The sequence below is a fragment of the Balaenoptera musculus genome, chromosome 12 (genome assembly GCF_009873245.2).
Source record: "Balaenoptera musculus isolate JJ_BM4_2016_0621 chromosome 12, mBalMus1.pri.v3, whole genome shotgun sequence".
Classification (NCBI taxonomy): domain Eukaryota; kingdom Metazoa; phylum Chordata; class Mammalia; order Artiodactyla; family Balaenopteridae; genus Balaenoptera; species Balaenoptera musculus.
Window position 1 is genome coordinate 28,815,381 of NC_045796.1, and position 21,899 is coordinate 28,837,279.

General features: G+C 38.1%; 1 protein-coding gene across 5 annotated transcripts in view; it reads right to left on the reverse strand.

Moving 5' to 3' along the window:
* Positions 1-5,859: 5,859 nt before the first annotated feature.
* MYB (MYB proto-oncogene, transcription factor) overlaps positions 5,860-21,899 on the reverse strand; it is a 33,759-nt gene continuing 17,719 nt past the window's right edge. For 3 of the 5 annotated variants that reach the window (XM_036871687.1, XM_036871689.1, XM_036871686.1), the window contains exons 12-16: positions 21,476-21,590; positions 21,258-21,383; positions 20,033-20,143; positions 17,530-17,637; positions 6,889-7,147 (exon numbers count right to left, since the gene is read on the reverse strand). In XM_036871687.1, the coding sequence (XP_036727582.1) occupies positions 7,031-7,147; positions 17,530-17,637; positions 20,033-20,143; positions 21,258-21,383; positions 21,476-21,590 (577 nt within the window). In that variant the 3' untranslated portion in view covers positions 6,889-7,030. Of the gene's footprint in view, positions 7,148-17,529; positions 17,638-20,032; positions 20,144-21,257; positions 21,384-21,475; positions 21,591-21,899 lie in introns of all 5 variants that reach the window. The other 2 variants (XM_036871691.1, XM_036871690.1) reach the window with 2 other exon arrangements.

Sequence of the window (21,899 nt, forward strand, 5' to 3'; positions counted from 1 at the left end):
TCAAAGTCTGAAAACCACTGGAATATAAGAATGTGTTCTAGATTAAAGAGTGTAATAAAAGAAATGTTAAAGTAAGCTGAAGATACCCTCGAGAGCAATCCTGGCAGGATTCCTTAATGGGCAAAACACCAGACAAATCAAGGACTATGCCATATTTTAAAAAGTCAATTGAAGATGTGGTGTTTGAAAACAACAAGGAGGATTTTAGATAAATTATTGGTTGAAAATATTCTGCTCTTAAAGGGGAAAAGTGTTTTATGCAAACAATTCTTCCTTAACTAATTACTTTATATAGGAAAAAATATGAAAACAGCCTTGATATACTTCAGATCAAAGGATATTTTTTTTAAACATCTTTATTGAAGTATAATTGCCTTACAATGGTGTGTTAGCTTCTGCTTTATAACAAAGTGAATCAGTTATACATATACAATATGTTCCCATATCTCTTCCCTCTTGCATCTCCCTCCCTCCCACCCTCCCCATCCCACCCCTCTAGGTGGTCGCAAAGCACCGAGCTGATCTCCCTGTGCAAAGGATATTTTTCAATAAGATTTTCTGGGATTAAAGCATATTCTTTTGAAATTAAGAAGCAGTAGGAAATATACTATGTAAAATCCAATTAACTGGGTATAAAATTCAGACTCTGCAATCATTTGGCCCTGCTAACATGAGGTTTAAGTTTATATTATGTATAAAAAAGGGATTTGAACAGAATTATTTCTATAAATCAGGGATAAATTAATCATTTTATTTCCCTGAACTAAAATCATTCAATGACCCCCCCCATATCTCTAAGGACTAAGTTCAAACGCTTGCAGAATATTTATACGACTTCCTTCTCCAGCCTCATGTCTTTCCCCCAGGTTTCCCTTTTGGTTTCTCCTCATTCTGACCTCTCAGATCTCACCAGTCTTCTCTCTGCCGGGAACCTTCCCTCTTTCTCCCTTCTTCTCCAGCATGTAGTGAGCACTTAACACGTATTGTATTATTGCTAACAATTTCACTACTGACAATGGAGAAAAGTGGACACATTAAGATATATTTTCAAGGTAGGGTAGTCAGGTCTTTCTGAGCCCTTGGGTGTAAGAGGGGTGAGACATCAAGGATGATACTTAAATTTTTGGCTTGAGAAATGAAGAAATTAATTTAAAAATTAGGCCTAATTACTGCAGATGAGAAAAAAAGAAGCATTGAGTGATTGCAAGTTTTGTTTTGTTCATACTAAGTTTAAGATACCTATGGGTGAGGGAGAGATGTTAACATGGAATAGGATACAGGAGTCTGGACTTTCAGAACAGGGTTAGAGCTGAAGATAGAGATGGTACTTAAAGCAACAGCAGTCTTGAAATCCCTTGGAAAGAATGATGTAGAGAGAAGGTGGAAAGGGCCACTTCAAGGCCAAAGGGAGAAGGAGTAGCAAGCAGAGGAAACCAGTGAGGAAGGGGAAAAACCAGAAGAGGGTACCCTGGAGACAAGAGAGGAAAGTGGTTCAGGAAAGTGGGAGTGGGACTTCCCTGGTGGTCCAGTGTTTAAGACTCCGTGCTTCCAATGCAGGGCGCGCAGGTTCGATCCCTGGTCGGGGAACTAAGGTCCCACATGCCATGGCTCTCGACCAAAAAAAAAAACAACAAAAAAGTGGGAGTGTCGATTCTGTTGAAGGCTGCCAATGAGTGAAGTAAAATGAGGCTTAAGAAGTAACCATCGGATTGGGCAACATGGAGGCCACTGGTGACAATGACGAGGGCGAACATGATGGAGTAGGGGCGATGAAAGTTCATGTGGCATGGGTTGCGGGAGGACGCAACAGGAGGAAGTGGTGACCAAAACCATAGAAGATCCCTTAAGCAGTTTTGCTGAGAAGAGGAGCAGATAAATGGGGCTTTATGATGGTGATATGGGACAAAGAGAGTGTTACTTCTTACTGCTGGGAGATGTAGACCATGTTAATGTGATAAGAATGATTTGGGAGAGAGGAAGACACTAGCATATAGGAGAAAGATAGTATCTGCAGGATGAGGCCTGGAGGATACAAGGATTGCAGAGGCCAAATGGAAGGGCCAGCCCATGTTTGCAGCCAGGAGTGTTCATCCAAGCCAGCAAGAGGGAAGGCTGGTCTGTGGGTGGCTTTGGTGTGGGACAGTGAATACTTATATTTTGTCATGGATGTGTATGAGTCAAGGTTATCAGTTGGGAATTGGATGGAGATGGGATGGAGAGGGCTGAGAGAAAGTGGTGTGAAATGGTTGCCCAGAGGGAGGGAAGAAAAATACACTAGAGAATATCTCCAGGCAGTACCATTGCCTAAGTGTCCATTTGCAATTTGTCATCATGAATTTAAAGTCAGACAAGTCATTATATTTGGGTGTTTTTCTCCAGTAAACTTCAGGTGCTACCCTCACCCTGCTGCCCCCCTCTTTAGCTTGGCTTTGTCTGTCAGTCCTGCTAGATTCTTCCATGGAAACTTGTGTGGCTCCCCCAAGTCTAGATCTGGTCCTCTCCAGTGGTTTCTGTTACCCCTATACGAACATACCATAATTGTCCACTTATGCATCTGTCTCTCCCATCAGAACATAAGCTCACAGAAGGCAGGGAATTTTTTTTTTTAGATTTATTTATTATTTATTTTTATTTATTTTATTTTTAAATTTATTTTTGGCTGGGTTGTGTTTTAGTTGCAGCTCGCGGAATCTTTGTTGAGGCGCGCGGTCTTCTCTCTAGTTGTGGTGCACGGGTTCCAGAGCTTAGTTGCCGTGGGCATGTGGGATCTCAGTTCCCGGACCAGGGATCGAACCTACGTCCCCTGCGTTGTAAGGCAGATTCTTTACCATTGGACCACCAGGAAAGTCCTGGGATTTTTTAATCTATGTTGTTCTGAGTTCTAACCCCAACTTCAAACACAGCACTTAGCACACAGTAGGTGAACATATACTAGTTGAATAAGAGAAACATGGTCCATAAGGCAGATATCAGCCTCTCCGGTTTCCACATTAGCATCAAGAACATTTGTGTCAAATGTTAATTAAAAAGAATTCTAACCTATTTATTGCCCAAACGCTAAGTTCCCTAAGATTTATAGTTCAGCTTCCTCTTACTATAATTCTCAAAGTTACTACATATAATTGTATACAATTTCACTTCATTTCTCAAAAGAGGTTTTGCCTTTTAGCTGATTTCTTTCCTTTACCCTCTAAAAATGATGAATAAGGAAGACCTTATTTCATAATAGCAAGATTAAAGGAGAAAAATAAGCACCAAATTTGTAAGTATTTTAAGTACAGTGTAACAGATCTGCCCGTCACATTTTATCTACTAGATAGTTTTCTTTTTCGAATTAGAAACCCATGCATTTAAGGAAAATATACCCCGTATTTCCCACATACAGTTGTACAAGAAAGAGAAACATATATTTAAATATGTTTAGGAATATTTTGAATGATTAGGAGTATTTTGAAAAGATATAATTTATATCTAAAGTTAATTTTAATACAAAGAGTAGATTTAACACACAATCAAGGATGTGGGCCTCAGTGGTACTCACTTCTCCGTTGCTAGGTTACAGACCTGCTTTTTCTTTGACGATAGTCATTATAGTGACTTATGTCATCAATAAGCCCGACAACATTTTACAAAGACACAAGAATGCATTTACTATCTCATATAATCTTCACAATACCCCACAACCTTGAGATGTATTTTTATCTCCAATATAAGTAAAGTGAAGTTTAGGGAGATTAAGTAAAACTCTTACCAAGTCACAGAGCTGGTAAAGGGCAGAGTCTGAACTTAAAACAAGACTGTTTGGGCTCCAAAACTGATTTGCTTTCGATAAAGCAGTGTGGAGAACCTCTTATTGGAAGCCCCTCATGTTGTTAAAGGTCCCTTGCAGTTCTAATGTTGTATAATTTCTAAAGAGAAAAAGTTCTTCCTTGTACATTTTATTCACCTTGGATTATCAGCCCTATTAATGGCTGAGAGACAGTTTAGAATATTCTCTGTGTCTCTCCTATTCTCCAGATGTGCACATGTGGACTCAAACTTTACACATAGTGACTCAAAAGGACAACCATTGTTTGGGTAGCAAGTAATGCTGTTTCCATTTATTTTAGTACTGGAATCTCTGCGGTAGAGAGCAGGAGGATTTAAAAAAATGTCCAGGACATGGGGCTTCCCTGGTGGCGCAGTGGTTAAGAGTCTGCCTGCCAATGCAGGGAACACGGGTTCGAGCCCTGGTCTGGGAAGATTCCCACATGCCGCGGAGCAACTAAACCCGTGAGCCACAACTACTGAGCCTGCACGTCTGGAGCCTGTGCTCCGCAACGGGAGAGGCCGCGACAGTGAGAGGCCTGCGCACCGTGATGAAGAGTGGCCCCCGCTCGCCGCAACTGGAGAAAGCCCTTGCACAGAAACGAAGACCCAACACAGCCAAAAATAAATAAATAAATAAATTTATTAAAAAAAAAAAAATGTCCAGGACAGATAAAGGTTTTAGAGATGCTTGTGAAATGGGTGTTACATTAATGTATTTATGCACAAAACCTAAATTTACACTTCTTTTCATTAGTTTAGGTGTTTACTCTCTAGTTATTAGGTTATGTGCTTATTGCAAAAGTAAATATTTTGGTTCTATATAATGCTGAATTCACTCTTGCCATTAATTTATTTTAATAGATATTCAATGACCCCTAAGTTGAACTCTGCAATTGGCAATGCACATTATCGATGAGATGAACATTTGACACACCACACAGCATGCATCACTTAATTATGGAAAGCTTATACAATAACGAACATTTGTATAGTGCATTATTTAACAAAAGTGCATTGCAGGAATGAACTCATTTTACAGATGGAGAAAAAAGGCTCAGAGAGGTTAATGACTTGTTCAAGTTCAAGCTCCTAGTAAGTGGCAGAATTAGCACCTGGAAAAGACTCTGCGGGTGCTTGAATGTAATAAGCTTCCTAACACTGAGATGATGTGTTATTATCTATTAGAAAGACAATCAAAGAATACTAAGCGGTCTTAAAGACTAATAATTAAGGGCAACAAATCCTTGGCTCTAGGAACACCAAGTGCATCATGCATATGAGAATTCAAAATCTGAGTTGGAAAGGAGTGACTAAAGGAAATTGTAAGGAACCTTTGTGAAAGGGATATTGTAGCACAGTGAGGAGAACACTGGGCTGAGAGATGGAAGCCAGTGGGAGTTGGACAGAATGGATGCCTCGGCTGGGTCGCCCTGTCCTTACCCCAACGGAGAAATGTCCTCTGGCTCTGCCCCAGGAGGCTGATCAGCTGCCTTGCATCCGGGTACTCCTGTGCCTTCTAGCTTCTGGTTGGTTCTGCCAATGAGGACCCTTGGCAGAGATGGGAGGGGCAGGGAATATAAAGTTAGGGATTACCCTTGGCTCTCTTTCTGTGAGAATTCCAAAGGTCGCTGCTCCTTTCAAGAGCTCCTGCTTTCCATGACTCTCCCCTTCCACGTGACAGTGTCCTTCAGGCCTGCATCCATGAGCACGTGCTACCCTTTGTGGTCCTGCTACCCACTGCCCACATCCGTGGTATCAGTACCCTTGTAAACGACCTCTCCTTGCATTATCCCAATTCAAATGCTGCTGGAACCCTGAATGATAGATTCTGGAAGATTCTTCCCAGCTGTCATTCTGCACATGATTGTTTTGTGAACTACTGAACTTGGTTTGCTTGTCCTTCTTTCTCCAAAGTTATAATTCTTGGCTTCTTCAAGTGAAGTTCAGATGGTGTGCAAATTATTAACAGAGGAAAGTGCTCTGCTTTCACTCCATTTTCTTAAAATTATGACTATTGTCCACAGTCGAAAGTAAGACAGAAGTCAAAAGTAAGTAAAATAAGGGCACAGCTTTATTTCACTACAAGGCAGTAAGTACACTGTCATATCAAAAGTTCAGTGCCGGCCATCTTGCACCAAATGTTCTTAAGGCAGCAACTGGCTATCGACCCCAGCTGCAAACACAGGTTCTGTGTGGCAGTTCTGAGACCATACGCTTAGAGACCACGGGGAATGCTGATTAAACACATAACTCCTGAATTAAAGAACAGTCAGGCGGAACTCAAAACAAAACATAGGACATCAACAACACAGATCTCCCAAGAAAGAAGTGCAGTGCATGCTCTTATAAACCAACAATAACAAAAGACAAAAAACAACCACAAATGCAAAATCTCCCAAACAAGTTTTCCAATGTATTACAAAAGGAAAAAAAGTATATATATATATAAAAAATAAAAAAGTTTGAAATACTAGTGCATAGTCAATTACCTAACACCAAGTTTCTTTTCTCTCCGTCCCAAGCTCTACTGCCCCTCTGATACTAGCAGCATGTCTACAGGCTAAGACCATAGCAGCAAAACACATTTTTTTTCATTTGGCATATACAAAATTAAATTACTGAATAAAAATATAATTTTTTATAAAACTATTTCATACAGTAATAATTTTTAAAGCAAGCTAACAAAAAAACCCTCATAAAATGGTTTAGTACAATAAATGTACCTCCAATGTTATTAACCATAAATGAGCATTTACAATATTGATTACTTATTCCATGGTGTTAAGCCAACATTTATAGTAATGCATTGTGTTTAGTGATTGAGAAAAGTGAAATATTGGAGTACCTTTTTGTGTAAAATTTCAAAAACCCCATCACAGAAAAAATACTGGTCTGCTGGATCCTCTTAAAATACAGATAAATCACTTTATGTTTTTTTTTTAAAAAAAATCTGCAGTAAGATACTAACAACTGACTACAATTCATGACCTAATAATTTAGGTAAGACTGTTATTTATTAATTTTTAAAAAAAAATTCGTTTAGTTGGGTGAAATCTGATACGATTTCATCCACCTAAATGCACTTGGTGCTGCTCTCAACTGTTGTACCACAACAAAAATAGGCTCTTCTCCCATTCATGAAAAGTTTCATGTAGAGGAATGCTATATCCCAAATCAACTTGAAGTGTTCTGAAAACCATAATGCTTGTCTGCAAACGTCTCACATGACCAGAGTCCGGGTTGAGAAGGCGTTCACGTATTTACGAGCCTGACCGGAAGCCGTCATCTGATCGTCTGTCTTCCCACAGGATGTAGTTTCCCAGGCACCGCTACAAGGCTAATGGGGAGAGAGAAGGCAACGGCAAGGTCAGACCGGGAAGCACACACTTTAGCCCACAAATGGATTCCCAGTCCCAGCAGGGCCAGCAGAAAAAAATGTTGACCTCCAGACAGCAAGTAGTAGACACCAGGGAGCCTTTGTCAGATAAAATCTTCCCTCTGACAACCAGGAATCCAGCATTCTTAAGTGATATTAATTATCAGAAATTGTTTATCGCGAAGAGAGAAAACCCACTCCAAGCAGTATGATAAGATACAGCTGTATCTTCACACTTGAGTGCCTTTTGTCTATTAGGAGATTTTACAGAGTTGGAGACAGGAATGAGTCTAATCCCCCAGATACCTAAGGTGAGCTGTGGGCATTTACTCATTAAGCAAACTGGTGAGTGCTTGAGCCACCCAGCAAAGAAGCTCTTGTAGGTGCTGGAATTGATCAACACCTACTAAACATAGTATATCTTTTTAATCAATTAAATTGATTAAGTTGAGTTATGAAAACTTAAATTTAGCAATTAAAATGGATATTTATCAATTAAATACCAATTAATTAAGAAATATCGGTTTACTTGGATAGCTTACTTTTTAAAGATACATTGGAAGATGCAGAAGATACAGGATGGAACTAATATCTCATGGGCAGCATCTGGATCCTTCACACACATGATCTCATTTACACAGCACAACTAACCTGGGTGGGAGGTTCATTCTCTCTTAAACTGGGCAGGAAATGGAGACTCAGAAAGTAAGGATAACTTGCCCAAGGCCACTCTATGGGTAAGTCGTGTAATGCTTTTGAACCTGTGTCTGTCTTCTGCGAGCCCTGGCTCCTGCCTTCCCTCCATGTTGCTTCAAACCAAAATATGTACTATTTGTGCCCTACTTATTTCCCAAAAGGATTTAAGATGCTTACAAAATAAATATAAGCAAAGAGAGTTTAAAAAGTGGACAAGGCAGGGTCACAGAGAAATGTGGAAAAAATAAATAATATGAAGATGAGGTGAGATTTGTATTCAAAACACTTGCCATGAACTATAATGCACCAGTAAGATGTAAACTCCAAACATGGCTCTGAGCTCTCTAGCAGTCAATGCAAAGAAGGAAACAGAAACACAAGCAGATATAAGATTTGCTGTCTGTGAGCTCAAAACTAAATCAGTGGTTTTAAAAAGCACAACTATTCCTAGTATTGATATCTAAGAGGGATGTTTTTCATGGGCAAAAGAAGAATAAGAAAAGAAAGGCCTCTGCTGTCCTTTAAGAGAAAAAATGAACACATGTGAAACTGGTGGAGTGGACAGGCAGATGAAAGGTTTGTGGTCCCACGGCCAGATGAGGAGGAGACGGGACACCAAGGAGCAGCCAGGGCAATGCTCTAGGCAAAGGGCATGAATAGGCAGGGTTTAGATAGACAATTGGTAAAGAGGGTAACCCAGGTGGAAAAATAACATGAAAGAGTCAGGAAGCTGCAGTTTGTACATTGCTTATGGGAGGGATTGGGAGACAGAGAGGAAGGGACACAATGGATTAAATGACAACATTTAACAAGTGCTTACTACGCACCACTCACGCTTCTAAGTATTTTACATGTATCATCTCATTTAATTCTCATACAAAACACCAGTGGCATAAGTATGGCTCATTACACCTGTTTTACAGAGCAGGCAATTTTAAAAGAAGAGAGAGCTGAGGCAACGTCCTTAAAGTCACCCAGCTAAGAAGTGATGAAGTAGAAATGTGAATCCGGGCTCTAACTTGCTGCTTCCATTAGAGTTCTTATCAGTGGGAAATTGTAGGGTCCTGTCAGCAGGGCCTTGGAATGCAGGAAGAAGTGCTTAGATGAGGTGTCAAAGTCATCAGACTTTTAGCAAATAGGTAAGATAATTCTGAATGAACGTGGTATTTGTATGGTGATGGGGCTTCCTTGCCTAGGGTCTGGAATAAATTTTCAGTGACATAAGGTTTACAGTGCCATGTTTCTAACTTGTAAACTTTCACAGGACACAAAGTAGATTACCCAGTTTCTGCCCAATCTGTCATGCCATCTCACTGCCAATGTAAAGGCACCATCCAAGTTTACATATATTTACTCTCAAGGCTCAGAGGCTCAATACATAACTTGAAATACTACATAGGCAAGATTGATTATCATAATATTTTCCCAGAACTGTGAATCACAAAAATGGCAGGACAAAGATGACAAGGCGTTCTGGGCTGACTTCTGCCATTGAGTCACATTTAATGTTTTCCTAAGTAAAATCACCAGAGTAGTTTAAGCATTCTTTGATACAGTTCTGAATAAATGATATTTCTCTAGTTTGAAGGAAGTGGATTACATATACATATTTCTTTGGTGTGTTATCTGCCCATCCAAATCTCATATTTTACTTTAGTTGACTGCTTACATGTTGTTGCTAACATTTTTCAGTGCAGCACTGAAACACCTAATTGACACAAGGAATCCAATTAACAAAATAAAATTTAACGTTATCATTGTAATTTTGAGCTTGTATGTGTAGTGACACACATAGAACATATATGACAATGTGACATATAATAACAATGTGACATCCTAACATATGACAATGTGACATACAATAACAATAGGACATATACTAACTACCATTTGAGAGTGAATAGTTAAAGATGATGGCTGTCCATCATGAGTACTATGCAGGGCTTAGAATCAATGATGTACACAGAACAAAGTACATGGATCTTAAAAGCAAGTGACTAAAGAAGATGCAGAATAAAATATCTTAATATGCTAATATATGTAAGCAAAAAATAACATAAAGATACACACAAAACCCAAAAATACATATTTCAAAAGAATACATACAAACAAATGAAGGGGAAAGGAGAATGTAGGTGAAAAGGGAGATAAAAGTGAGGAGCAAGGAAGAAAGGATTGTTTCTGTATTTCTCTGGTTAAGAATTTTTCTACTTAGCTGTGCTTCAATTAACATAGAATTAATTTTCTATATTAAAGTAAATTAAGTATCTTAAAATCCTATATTAAAAGAATCTCATGCTTGCTTTTACAATGCTTCTTGGTAAAAGTCAGGTTCTGATCCTTGACAACATAGTACTTAATTCGGAATTCCCAATGTCTGTTCAAGAGAATCTAACACAGTTATCGGCTTAGTATATTTTCAGCTTGGACTTTGACTGTGTTCTTGTTGGATCTCCCAGATGGCTCATCACTTTATTCATGTTTGGCTCTTCCTCCAGGACCAGATATTTAAAACAAGATCAATATAAAGAAGGTACCATATATTTTTAGTTAGTACTTTGAAAACACTTTTCAAACAGTCAGCTTCCCCCAAGTCAAAATGAAATTTATGAAGAAATAAATCAAATTGACTAACTATCCGAATTTCAGAAAGCAGAGCATTTCAGGGGCACCTAAGCCCTGAAGCTCAGAGTTGAGGGAGGGCAAGACGACTTGGAACACCTGAACCTCCCAGTGTAGACAGACACCAAGACACAGTAGCCACTGTGTGCAAGAACCACTGAGTGCAGAACAAAAAGGCGAACGTGAGTGGGCAGCTCCTTTTCCGCACCGTGAGAGTACAAAGCAAGCACTTCTTACAACCATGAATGGAAATACTGGTCAGAGCAGACACATACCTACCCGAATACTCGGGTAAGAAAGGAAATGCTGAGGTCCACCAGCCAAAAGGGCAGCTGCCTCCTCCTGCTATTTCTTTCTCCCTCCTTACCTTGAAGCCCTGGGGCCCTGGGCCAACTTTTCAAGCTGATGGAATAGTTCTGACAAAGGAGGATTAAACGTCTTCGTGCTAGAAGGATGTTTTTTAATACTGTCATGTAGATCCTTGTGCTTCCTCATTCCCTCTCCTTAAATGTTAGTTTCATTTACACTAAAGAATTAGTAAGAATTACAGATTTCTGCACATGAATTCTTGTTAAATGACTAACCCATGGTGCTGTTGCAGACATGTCACTCTACCCTAATTCATTTCAACATCAATAATCCTACCGCGCACATCCTCCTCCTCTTGCCCGCGAGTTATCTTACGTATCCCATAATTTACCTTTAATTGCCCCTGGGCAGAAGTGAACTGAAAACGGACTGTCCGAGGTCTAACTGGGATATCCTGCTGAAGCACTTTAAATAAATACTCAGATCCTTTCCAGAAAACAGAAGAAAAAAAAACGAGACAAGACCATGTCCACAGGTGGTTTTCTGTCAGAATTAAATTATCATCTCCACATTTTCACTTAGAATATGAATGGTTTTTTCATCATGCTGAACAAGAACTGCCATTGTTGTTATATTCATAGAGCAGCTTCACACAATAGCTGCTGATGTCAATAGCCTTGGCAGGGTATGTGCTTTACAATTCACAGACCTCATAAGAAACTTGCATGAAGTCATAAAAAAATGATTTTGCAAAACCAAAACAACTTATAAGATGGTATTACGTTTTTCTGTTTCAGTTTTTAAAATAATAAGCAGATATAAATGGTGTCTAAAAGACTAAGAATTATTTGATAATTCCATTTAACCTATCTGAAGAAAAGACTTACTCTGGACTAAAATTCTAAAAGTCAGAATTCCTTCCCAGTGGGGCATCTTTTAAAATGTATTAGTTATCTAAGAGATAATGTTGAAATCTTTAGCTGTATCTTGAAAGTCAAGAATAAACCTGAGACGAAGTGTGGCTAAGGTAAGGTTAATGGTTATCAAACTTTTCCCATGCATAAATGCTTCCCTATGTCTGCACAAAACAATTAAATGCTCCCAACTTCAGAGTTGCTAACTTTTCATAGAAAAGAGACCTAAAAGTTAGCGGGTCAAAGGTCCAGATGGTGATGGAGGGTGTCCCATCCACCAGTGCCTCCACATCCCACCCAGGTCTAAGTTAACAATCGCTAATAGGGATGGACTTTTCCCAAATTTGGAGTTTGTCCCCAATGTCTCTAGGGTTCTTTTCATCTTACATGTTGATAGACTTCCCAACAGTTTTAATCACATAGCCTCAGATGTCACAATTTTTTGGAAGAATAACTCTTTCCTTAGTCACATATTGGTTTTCAACTATTGAGATTAAGATAAGTGCTAAATTGCTCTAAAGCAATTCTATCTTTGTTGGCCCAAGGAAGATTCAATATCACAGTGTTTACCAAACCCAACCAAACAAAAAAATCCAGGTCGTGTACTCTGTAGGGTAGAGCACTCTGAATTTGAGCTCAACTTGCCTTCCCCACTCATTTAGCCTTTCTCAGTTCACCCCAAAAACTGTACATGGTAAACTTGCTTATTATATAAGATATATTGAAAGCAGATCACTGAAATATTACTGACAGCTATGTGAAATCTTGCCAGGGCAAGTGGAAAAAAGTGACCCAAGGGAGAACCAAATGGATACAGAGGTATCTAGGGGAGTAGGTCAACAACAGCACACTAAGAAATGCCTGGAAAGATCTATGTCACATGGAGATGGACTGTTTCTATGTCAGTTGACATGCCAACACAAGCAGCAGAAAAATAGAGAAGACCCGTAAATCAGTTGTTTCATCTCCATAACACCAAAGAGATCTGACTACCTTTATTTCAGGAATCAGTTGAATCAGCAATCTCTTTTGGTGACCCACTGACACAGTTCTGCCAGAGTGGAACAAGGAATGAGAAAGAGCATGTGAGAGGAAATAATACACCAGAGTGCAAATGGACCTGGCTGTTGGTGAGGCCTCCTTGCCTATGTTTCTAAGGACAGAGACAGTGCATACCCTCTGCCTAAAAATAGGTACCACCAATGTACATTGGCAAGTGTGCTGCCATTTTGAAAGTAATATTATATCCATTTGCTCTTCATAGAAACCTTGTATGATAAGTGGAGGAAATACTATAGTCCCCAATTTAAAATGAGAGCATTTTCATCTGAAGAAGTTAATGAATTAAAAACATGCAGTTAGAAACTGGTGATGTCTAGACTGGAACCCAGGTGCCTGTTGCCTGCATGCTAGCTTATTACACTCCTTAGCAATGCTGATCATGCAAAAAGCAATCCAAAGCACATGGAACTGAAGAAGTGAGCTTCAACTGCTTGCAATAATATTGTAAGATTCTTTGATGCTGTGCAAATGTGTTTAAGTATTAATGGCTTGAGGAATTTACTTAAATTAAACTCACTGCTTTAAAAAAGTAAGGCTAGGACAAGCCAAGTCAGGAAATTAAAATTTAAGGCTGTCATTCTGTGGTTACAAAAAAGAGGAAAGTGAGTGAGTAAAAAGCATATGAACACATCTTTTACATTTGGGTTTTAAACAGGAATAAAAGGAAATTATAATTTAAGAGAAAAATACAGAAGTTCAGAGGCTTATAACTTAAGTACAGTTTCAGATCTACCAATGAAAATGTCTACCTTAGGAAATGTTTACTGGCATAATGTATTTATTTCAAAATGTAAAGCAAATTGAAAGCACATTGAGAAAAACAGGCAGTTCTTTTCTCCTTGCTGAGGGAGCTGTGTGTGTGTGTATGTGTGTGTGTCTGCCTCGGGCTCTTTCAGGGTAACTTTTGAACAGCAGAATCCAGTAGTGTTCCACAGTGAATCTGCCTGTCCTGCCCCAAACTGCAAGCTTTCTAGGCTGAATGTCTATTTCCTCATTTGTGTACAAGCTTCTAGACTCCATTCTCTACTACCATACAACGTGAGGAAAACAGCACAATGGTCCGAAAATCTCACATATTCTGAGCTACATGAAAGACACAAATATCAAAAATGTCTCAGAACATTTTTATTATAAGAGTCCCTGTTTGTTTTTACAATTAAAGTTAAGGCAACTAAAAAAAAGAAGAAGAAATCCAACTATTACACTATTATGCAGCTGCTGCAAATTCCTCTTAAAAAAAGATCAAGCATAAATAATTTCAAAAACAAATATAACATTATGCATAATGGCTTATAATAGCCTCTAAACATTATAGCTTATGGACTAGGGGTTATATGGAAAGCTCTGAGTTATTAAAATTCTTTGCTTCTCAATGACAACCTGCATAAAAAATGGGCATACTTAGCACCCTGAGTTTGGTCTCTACACACCATTTCCCACTAAAAGGATCACAGCACCTTAGGGAAATGGCTGGTTCCAAGAAGAGAGGAAGGAAATGTAACTATTACACGTATTCATGTGTAAGCACATGCATTTATATGTGCATTAGAAGCTGAACTATAAAGCCCCAATATTTGGGGCCTCAAAATAATAACTACTCTGTCTAAAGTGTTACAGCTATAATTAAGCTAAGGATCATTACCACTGAAATGACAGAACACAGAATTGTACAGTTAGTGTAGTCTTCAATAAACTTTTCTTGTACCTAAGTAAATTTATTTAGTCAACTAGATGGATAGACAATCAACTGTATTATACAAATGACATTTTACATTTTAGAAGTATTGGAAATTTAAAATATTTTAGGAGTCACATTTAGTTGTTTTAATTAAATGCACTCTAACAAAAATGTCTAGATTATTTGGTTAAAATCCCATTTAACATTTGATTTATTGTAAGTACAAATGACAAAATTTCTAGGTTATATAAAGTACTCAAGTTGAATAGCTAGATCATTTAACAAGTGCACAATATGTTCAACAATACTGTTCATGAGAAATCTGCCTAATTAGGTCAAATTGAATTATCAATGGAAATATATGATAAAGCATAATGGTTTTAATAAAAAATTACCAAATTGCTTAAAAACCTACATAAATATTGAGTCAGGGTTATATGAAATATAGGCAATATATGCTTAAATATTTAGAATTACCTGACGCATTTTCTGAAATTTATCACAAAAGTTTGAAACATTTTAGAAATCACATATTTCTATGGTACGAGAAGCTAGGTTTCCATGACACAAAATGAAGGAGATACATGGTGCATGCCATTCACTCATTCATTCTTAAAATGAATTAGTTATCTATTATAGCAGGTTATTAAAATATATTTGAGCGGTGTAAATCACTAAAACCATATAATGTAGATAGAAGCATTGACTCCAAAATCAACTTATAGGTCTCAATTATTTAGTTTAGTGGAGCCGACAAATGTTACCTTCACCATGTGATGTACATAGGTGGCTTAATCTCAATATACAATATCAGAATCTGTAGAGTGCCACATACGACTCACTGATATACTAGAAAATACTAATTAATAAAAATAGAGCTACTAGACTTCCCTGGGGTGCAGTGGTTAAGAATCTGCCCCCAATGCAGGGGACACGGGTTCAAGCCCTGGTCTGGGAAGATCCCACATGCTGCAGAGCAACTAGGCCCGTGAGCCACAACTACTGAGCCTGTGCTCTAGAGCCCGCGAGCCACAACAATTGAGGCCGCATGCCACAACTACTGAAGCCCGCGTGCCTAGAGCCCATGCTCCACAACAAGAGAAGCCACCACAATGAGAAGCCCGCGCACCGCAACGAAGAGTAGCCCCCACTCGTCGCAACTAGAGAAAGCCCGCGCGCAGCAACGGAGACCCAGTGCAGCCAAAAATAAATAAATTAAATAAATTAAAAAAAAATAGAGCTATTACTTAATACTGAGTTTCAAAGATAAGTAATATTTCCATCAAATAAAATATAAATATGCTGATAATAAAGTTCCATACTGATTATTTTTTTAATTAGTGTCATTAAAATTTTCAAGGTAAAAATTAGACAGCCGATTTTTTAGAAATCTGACACTCTTGCCAAATTTTATGTAATATATATTTTATATCTGTACCATGTTTGGCTGGATATATTTTATTTATATCTGCGTAAAGGTTTAGATTTAGGTTTTGCTAAACACTATTTGGTTAGGCCAAAAGCTTTAGGATTTAGTTTTAGGGAAAGAACCAGGGGTTTTCAACCTACATAATGATAACTGTCCCTAAATATATATATATGTTGCACTTTGCCACTTAGAATGCACTTTTTTTATACTATGATAAATATAGGTCAGATCCTAGCCTAGGTTACAAAATATACATAAAACTCAACCTAGTTTAATTAATGCACTAATAGCACTAGTCAAATTCTATGCTCTGGAAACCTAGGGCCAAATAATTCAGGGAGGAAGAAGGAAATAAAAACAAAAAAAAGCATTTTCATTCTGGATCTAGGATCAGCTCTAGGTAAAATTTTGAAGTGGCTGACCTTTGCCTTAACATCCTTCTAACCCCCTTTCTTTGTCCCCCTTATGTCCCCCTTCTGTTCTTTTCCTCATCTTCCAGTTCTTTGCCATATTCTGAGTCTCCTTCACATGGCTACCCAAGCCTGATTGACTCAGGAAAGACTCCAGATTCCCTACAAGGACAGACTTTCCCTAGCCCACACTCCAGTCAACAGTCACCTTTCATCAAAGCAGTTGGATCAGATAGAAGCCACAAGGAGAGCAATCTGATGGAATTAAGACACAAAGTGTGCCTACAGCCCTTCCAGCTGTATCTGTATTTCTTAAAAATAATGCTAAATATCACAAATGCTTTAAAGGGGGTAGTCTTAAGAGTCTCACAGTTTGGAGAGAGAAGGCCTTACTGCTGTGATGGGAAAGCCCTTCCAGGAACAGGACACTCTTTCAAATCACACTGCCTAAAACAGTGCCTTTCCGTCACAGCACAACTGTGACTTTCCACTTCCTACTCCAGGTTCTCTACATGCTGCAGGGTCTATGGCTTTTCCCTCGGTGTAGCGAGCTCAGCAGGTGGCTGGGTATCGGGCTATTGAATGTTGGGAACTGCTTTAAATAATGTAAGGGAACAAATTTGCATTCTTATTTACATTTGGCTTGGGATTAATTTGGAATTTGTTGTATTTCATCAACACACACCTCCTTCAAAAAAGGGAAATCTCTTTTGATATTAAAACCCGGGAGCAGATGTTCAACTACAGATTAGCCACATAACACTGACAGTTGACTTTTACATTCTGATAGTCAAATATGTTGTAATTCTTTTCTAGCTATCTAATTTCAAACTTCATTGAAAATCTAAACAGGGTCTGAGCTTGGATGGCTTAGTGAGGGAGCAGAAAACATAAAAAATTTTGAAACTAAAATTAAACTATACCAATTTTTTATAAAACCTTTAAAAGCAGAAGAAGGAGATAGTGACACATGTGTAATTAACAATCTTAGTCTCAGTCACAGTAAGAAATGTTTCACTTCATCAGGCTTTGGGAGCCTCCTCTAATAAAAAATTTCCCGCGAGTCTCATATGAGTGGCAACAAGGAATTTTAGGAGTTTTTTAGACATTGGGAGTTGTTTAAAAGCATCACTCTTCTATGTCTAAAATGTTTTTCTTTTTTTAAAAAAAAAAAGTTTTTTAGTGAATGGCTTTTAAGATACCAACGTTGGAATAATAATTACCTGCAAGGGACTCGCCAGGGACCTGTTTTTAGGTACTGTAAATGCTTTGAGAACTTTGTCTTCATCTTCTGACACTGGTGTCATTAAAACGGAACTTGTAAGAATATTCTAAAGGGAAAGAGAATAATATGAAATTTAAATGAGGTTGGATAATAGGAGAGCCGACACAATTCTAACACTTTAGAGAGTAGATTACTATGAGTTGACACACATTGGCAGGAAAAAAATGCAGGTATCTGCCAGAAATTCTCTTCCCAATGAGCTAAAGTGAGAACTCCACTATGTACTAACCCTAATCCCACTGTGGCAAACATCACTAAAACAAAAAGCCTCAGGGTCCCACACAGTTCTAGGCATGAGGCAGTCACTCAAAATACATCTGCTAAATGGATTAATAAATTTGTGCTTTTAAAAATTTACTAAACTCTGGTGACAGAACTGTTTATTTCATATATTGGTAAAGAAATATTTTTGAGTTACAGATTAATGGCAGTATAGTATAATGGTGAAAAGTATGGAATTTAGAACTAGACTAAAGTTCTAACCCAGAACCGCCACTTATAAGCTATACAATCTTGAGTAAGTGACTAAGCCTCCCAGTGCCTCAGTTTCCCCCCTGGTGTAATGGAGATGATAACGTTACCAACCTTGTGAGGATTAGATGAGTTAATGCATCTAAAGCTCTTAGACTATTACTCACCACTTAGTACACACTGAATAAATATTAGCAATTGCTATTAGCTCTGATTCTTCATAAGAGGAAAGGGCAACCATTCACAAGTTACAAACTTTAAAATCGATGGTTAACCAAGGGCAAAACAAAACAAAACAAAACAAAACTACCAAGCCACGAAAAGACACAGAAGAAATTTAAGAGCGTGTTACTAAGTGAAAGAAGCTAGTTGGAAAAAGCTACACGCTGTATGATTCCAACTCTATAATATTCCAGAAGAGGCAAAACTAGAGACAGTAAAAAGATCAGTGGTTGCCAGAAGTTGGAGGGATGAATAGCAGCAGAACACAGAGGACTTTTAGGGCAGTGAAACTACTCTGCACGATACTATAATGGTGGATAAATGTCAGTACAAATTTGTCCAAATCCATGGAACGAATAACACCAAGAGTGAACCCTAACATAAACTCTGGGCTTAGGGTGATGATGTATCAATGTAGGCTCACTAGTTGTAACAAATATACCCCTCTGGTGGGTGTGTTGATGATCGGGAGGCTGTGCCTGTGTGAGGCCAGGGGATATATGGGAAATCTCTGTACCTTTTGCTCAACTTTGCTGTTAACCTAAGACTGCTCTGAAAAATGAAGTCTATTTAAAAAATGGTGGTAACCAAAGCAATGCAATATCGGGTATAATAAAGGGAATTTACTATAGACACTATGATTAGCAGTATGCTAGATGCTACATAAAACCAAACAGGAGACAACTTAGCAAGGAGGAAATACAGGTATCCCCTGCTATTCAAAGGTTCACTTCACACCACCTTGCTTTTACGAAAGTCCTACATCAGTACCTAATATTTTCGCTAACTGCTAACCAAAAGAAATCCTAAGAGAATTTTTGCTTTTCTTTTGCAGCCACCTGTTACAGAGGCAGCACACACCCTGAGCGGTTAGAGTGGCCCCACCAAGCTCCTTCCCCAGGCACTACACTCAGCATCTCGGCATCAAGCCCCATAGTTTTGAATTGTGTGAGCATCTGTGCTTTATCTCAATTTTGTTATTTTTATTCACTTTTTATTGAAGTATAGTTATTTAAAATATTATATTAGTTTCAGGTGTACACCATGGTTAGTTGATATTTTTATAGATTACACATCATACACAGTTATTAAAAAATACTATCTTATCTGTGCTATACATTACATCCCTGTGACATTTACTTTATAACTGGGAGTCCGTACCTCTTAATCCAGTTCACCTATTTCGTCCCTCTCCCCACCCCTCTCCCCTCTGGCAGCCACTAGTTTGTTCTCTGTATCTGTGAGTCTGCTTCTATTTGTTACATTTGTCTTTTTTTTAAAAAAAATTTTATTTATTTTTTGCACCTGTTAGCAAGATATGTCCCAAGGTAAACTGCTGCTTTGCTTTATGTCATTTTGGCCTACTAAAGGTATCATAGGAATGCTCTACTTTCAGATAGTAGGGGAAACCTATACTACCTTTAGAAGACAAATAAGTAAGTTAAAAGAAAATGTAAAACTTAACATTCTGTTTTCATGGAAATGTGTATATACATGCAGCAGATTTTTTAAGTGGCAAGGACTCTCAGATCATAAGAAAATAAACAAGTCTGCAATGGAACAGAGTCTATTTCCAACACATGTAGAAAATCTCACTTTATATTCAACATTAATAATCATAAGAAAATAAGCATGTGAGAGAATATTTAGAAGTATGATGCACTAAATGCCAAAACCACAGTGGTCCCACATGCCACACACAGAATTCTGTGAGCCACCAACACCTCATAACGTGGGTGTGTACTTACTGGCACATCTGCCACAGGCGATGCCTGTGAGAACAGCTGAGTGTTCAGACTCTCCCCTTCCCAGTGGTCTGAGCAGAAGAAGTTTCCTGCTTTATCAGTTGGAGATTCCACCTAAAAGCAAACAGGAAGTGCTTTGTTGTTTCTAGAGCTAGAACTTCCCATGAAACTGTTAAACTCAAGAGTAAACTTCTGTAAGATGAATAAGGTCTGGGGATCTAATGTATAATACGGTGACTGTAGTTGATAACACTGTATTGTATAACTGAAATTTGCTAAGAGAGTAGAACTTGAATGTTCTCACTGGAAAAAAAGGTAAATATGTGAGGAGATGGATGTGTTAATTAACTCCATGGGGGAGAATCCTTTCATAAGGTACACATATATCAAAACATCACATTGTACACTTTAAATACCTTGTAATTTTATTTGTCAATTATATCTCAGTAAGGCTGAAGAAAAAGTAAATCTATGGCCAATCTCTCAACCACTTATCCTTATGTGAAAATAAATTCAAGAGGCAGTGTATCAAACCTGTTGGAAATGCTTCTTGACACCAATGTAAAACAGTTAGCTAGTGGGAAGCAGCAGCATAGCACAGGGAGATCAGGTCAATGCTTTGGGATGACCTAGAGGGGTGGGATAGGGAGGATGGGAGGGAGGCTCAAGAGGGAGGGGATGTGGGGACATATGTATGCATATGGCTGATTCACTTTGCTGTATAACAGAAACTAACACAGTATTGTGAAGCAATTATACTCCAATAAAGATCTATTTAAAAAAAAAAACTACAATGAGATACAATGTCACACTCATTAGAATGAATAAAATCAAAAAGACTTACCAAAAAAATAGATACTATTAATTTAATTAGTTTCAATTTTCCATGATGTCCAAAAATTAAATATCTATGTATCAACCAGTCATCCATCCATCTATATATCAGTGATTTTAAAAAGTACAGTACAAAACTGCTTCCTTCTATTTCCTTTATACTCTCTCACATGTTTTCTGTTCAAACAGGAAGGAAATAGAAGTGGCTCGGCTTCCCAAATGCAAGATCGCATGCCTACAGCTTGGCAGTACCTTGTAACTGCATCTTATATGAAAATCTTTTATGAAAAGTGGTGCTGTTACACAGTGCCTCCCCCCTCCCCCAGACACATCAAGCTGCCCCACAAGGGACAAAAACAGCAGGGTTGTTCCTTCCAAAGGATCTCGTGTTTACCTCTTGTTTGATCTTCTTCAGTAAAGGTGGTCCATTTTCGTGAAACTCAGCAACAATTCCAGATTCATCAGATTCCTGTTTAATCACATCTTGTAGGTCTTCTACTAGATGAGATGGTGTCTGAGGCTGAAGGGATGATTGGGTACATTTGCATCAGAGGAAAATTTCTGTCTGTGCTAATAAACCAATTAAACCCCAAGAACTTTGTGAGAACTTACTAGCATCTTCAGGGGACCATATTTAATTTCTTGAGCTGCGAGTGCATGTTTGAATGGTGTAGGAGTTCTCGGAGAGCTTTCTAGGATTGACCTTTTGATAGCTGGAGTTCTGAAACTTTAAAAGGAAAACAAGTGTTGGTTAAGTATAAAAGAACATATGTCTCTTACATTTCTCTATCTATTAAATTTAATATTTTTCTACTGAATACAATAAACTCATTGATATGGAATAGGGTATGCTCATGAATCATATATGTATTGTTAAGGAAAAGATAATATGTACATCACATATTTCAAAATATCATACCCCAAAACTAAGAGCATTAAAATATTTCTCATCTTTCTTTAATCATTCTGAAAACACATGAAGTACCCCTAAGCCTTTATAATGACCGTAAGTATTGTGAAGATCTGATGTCATTTA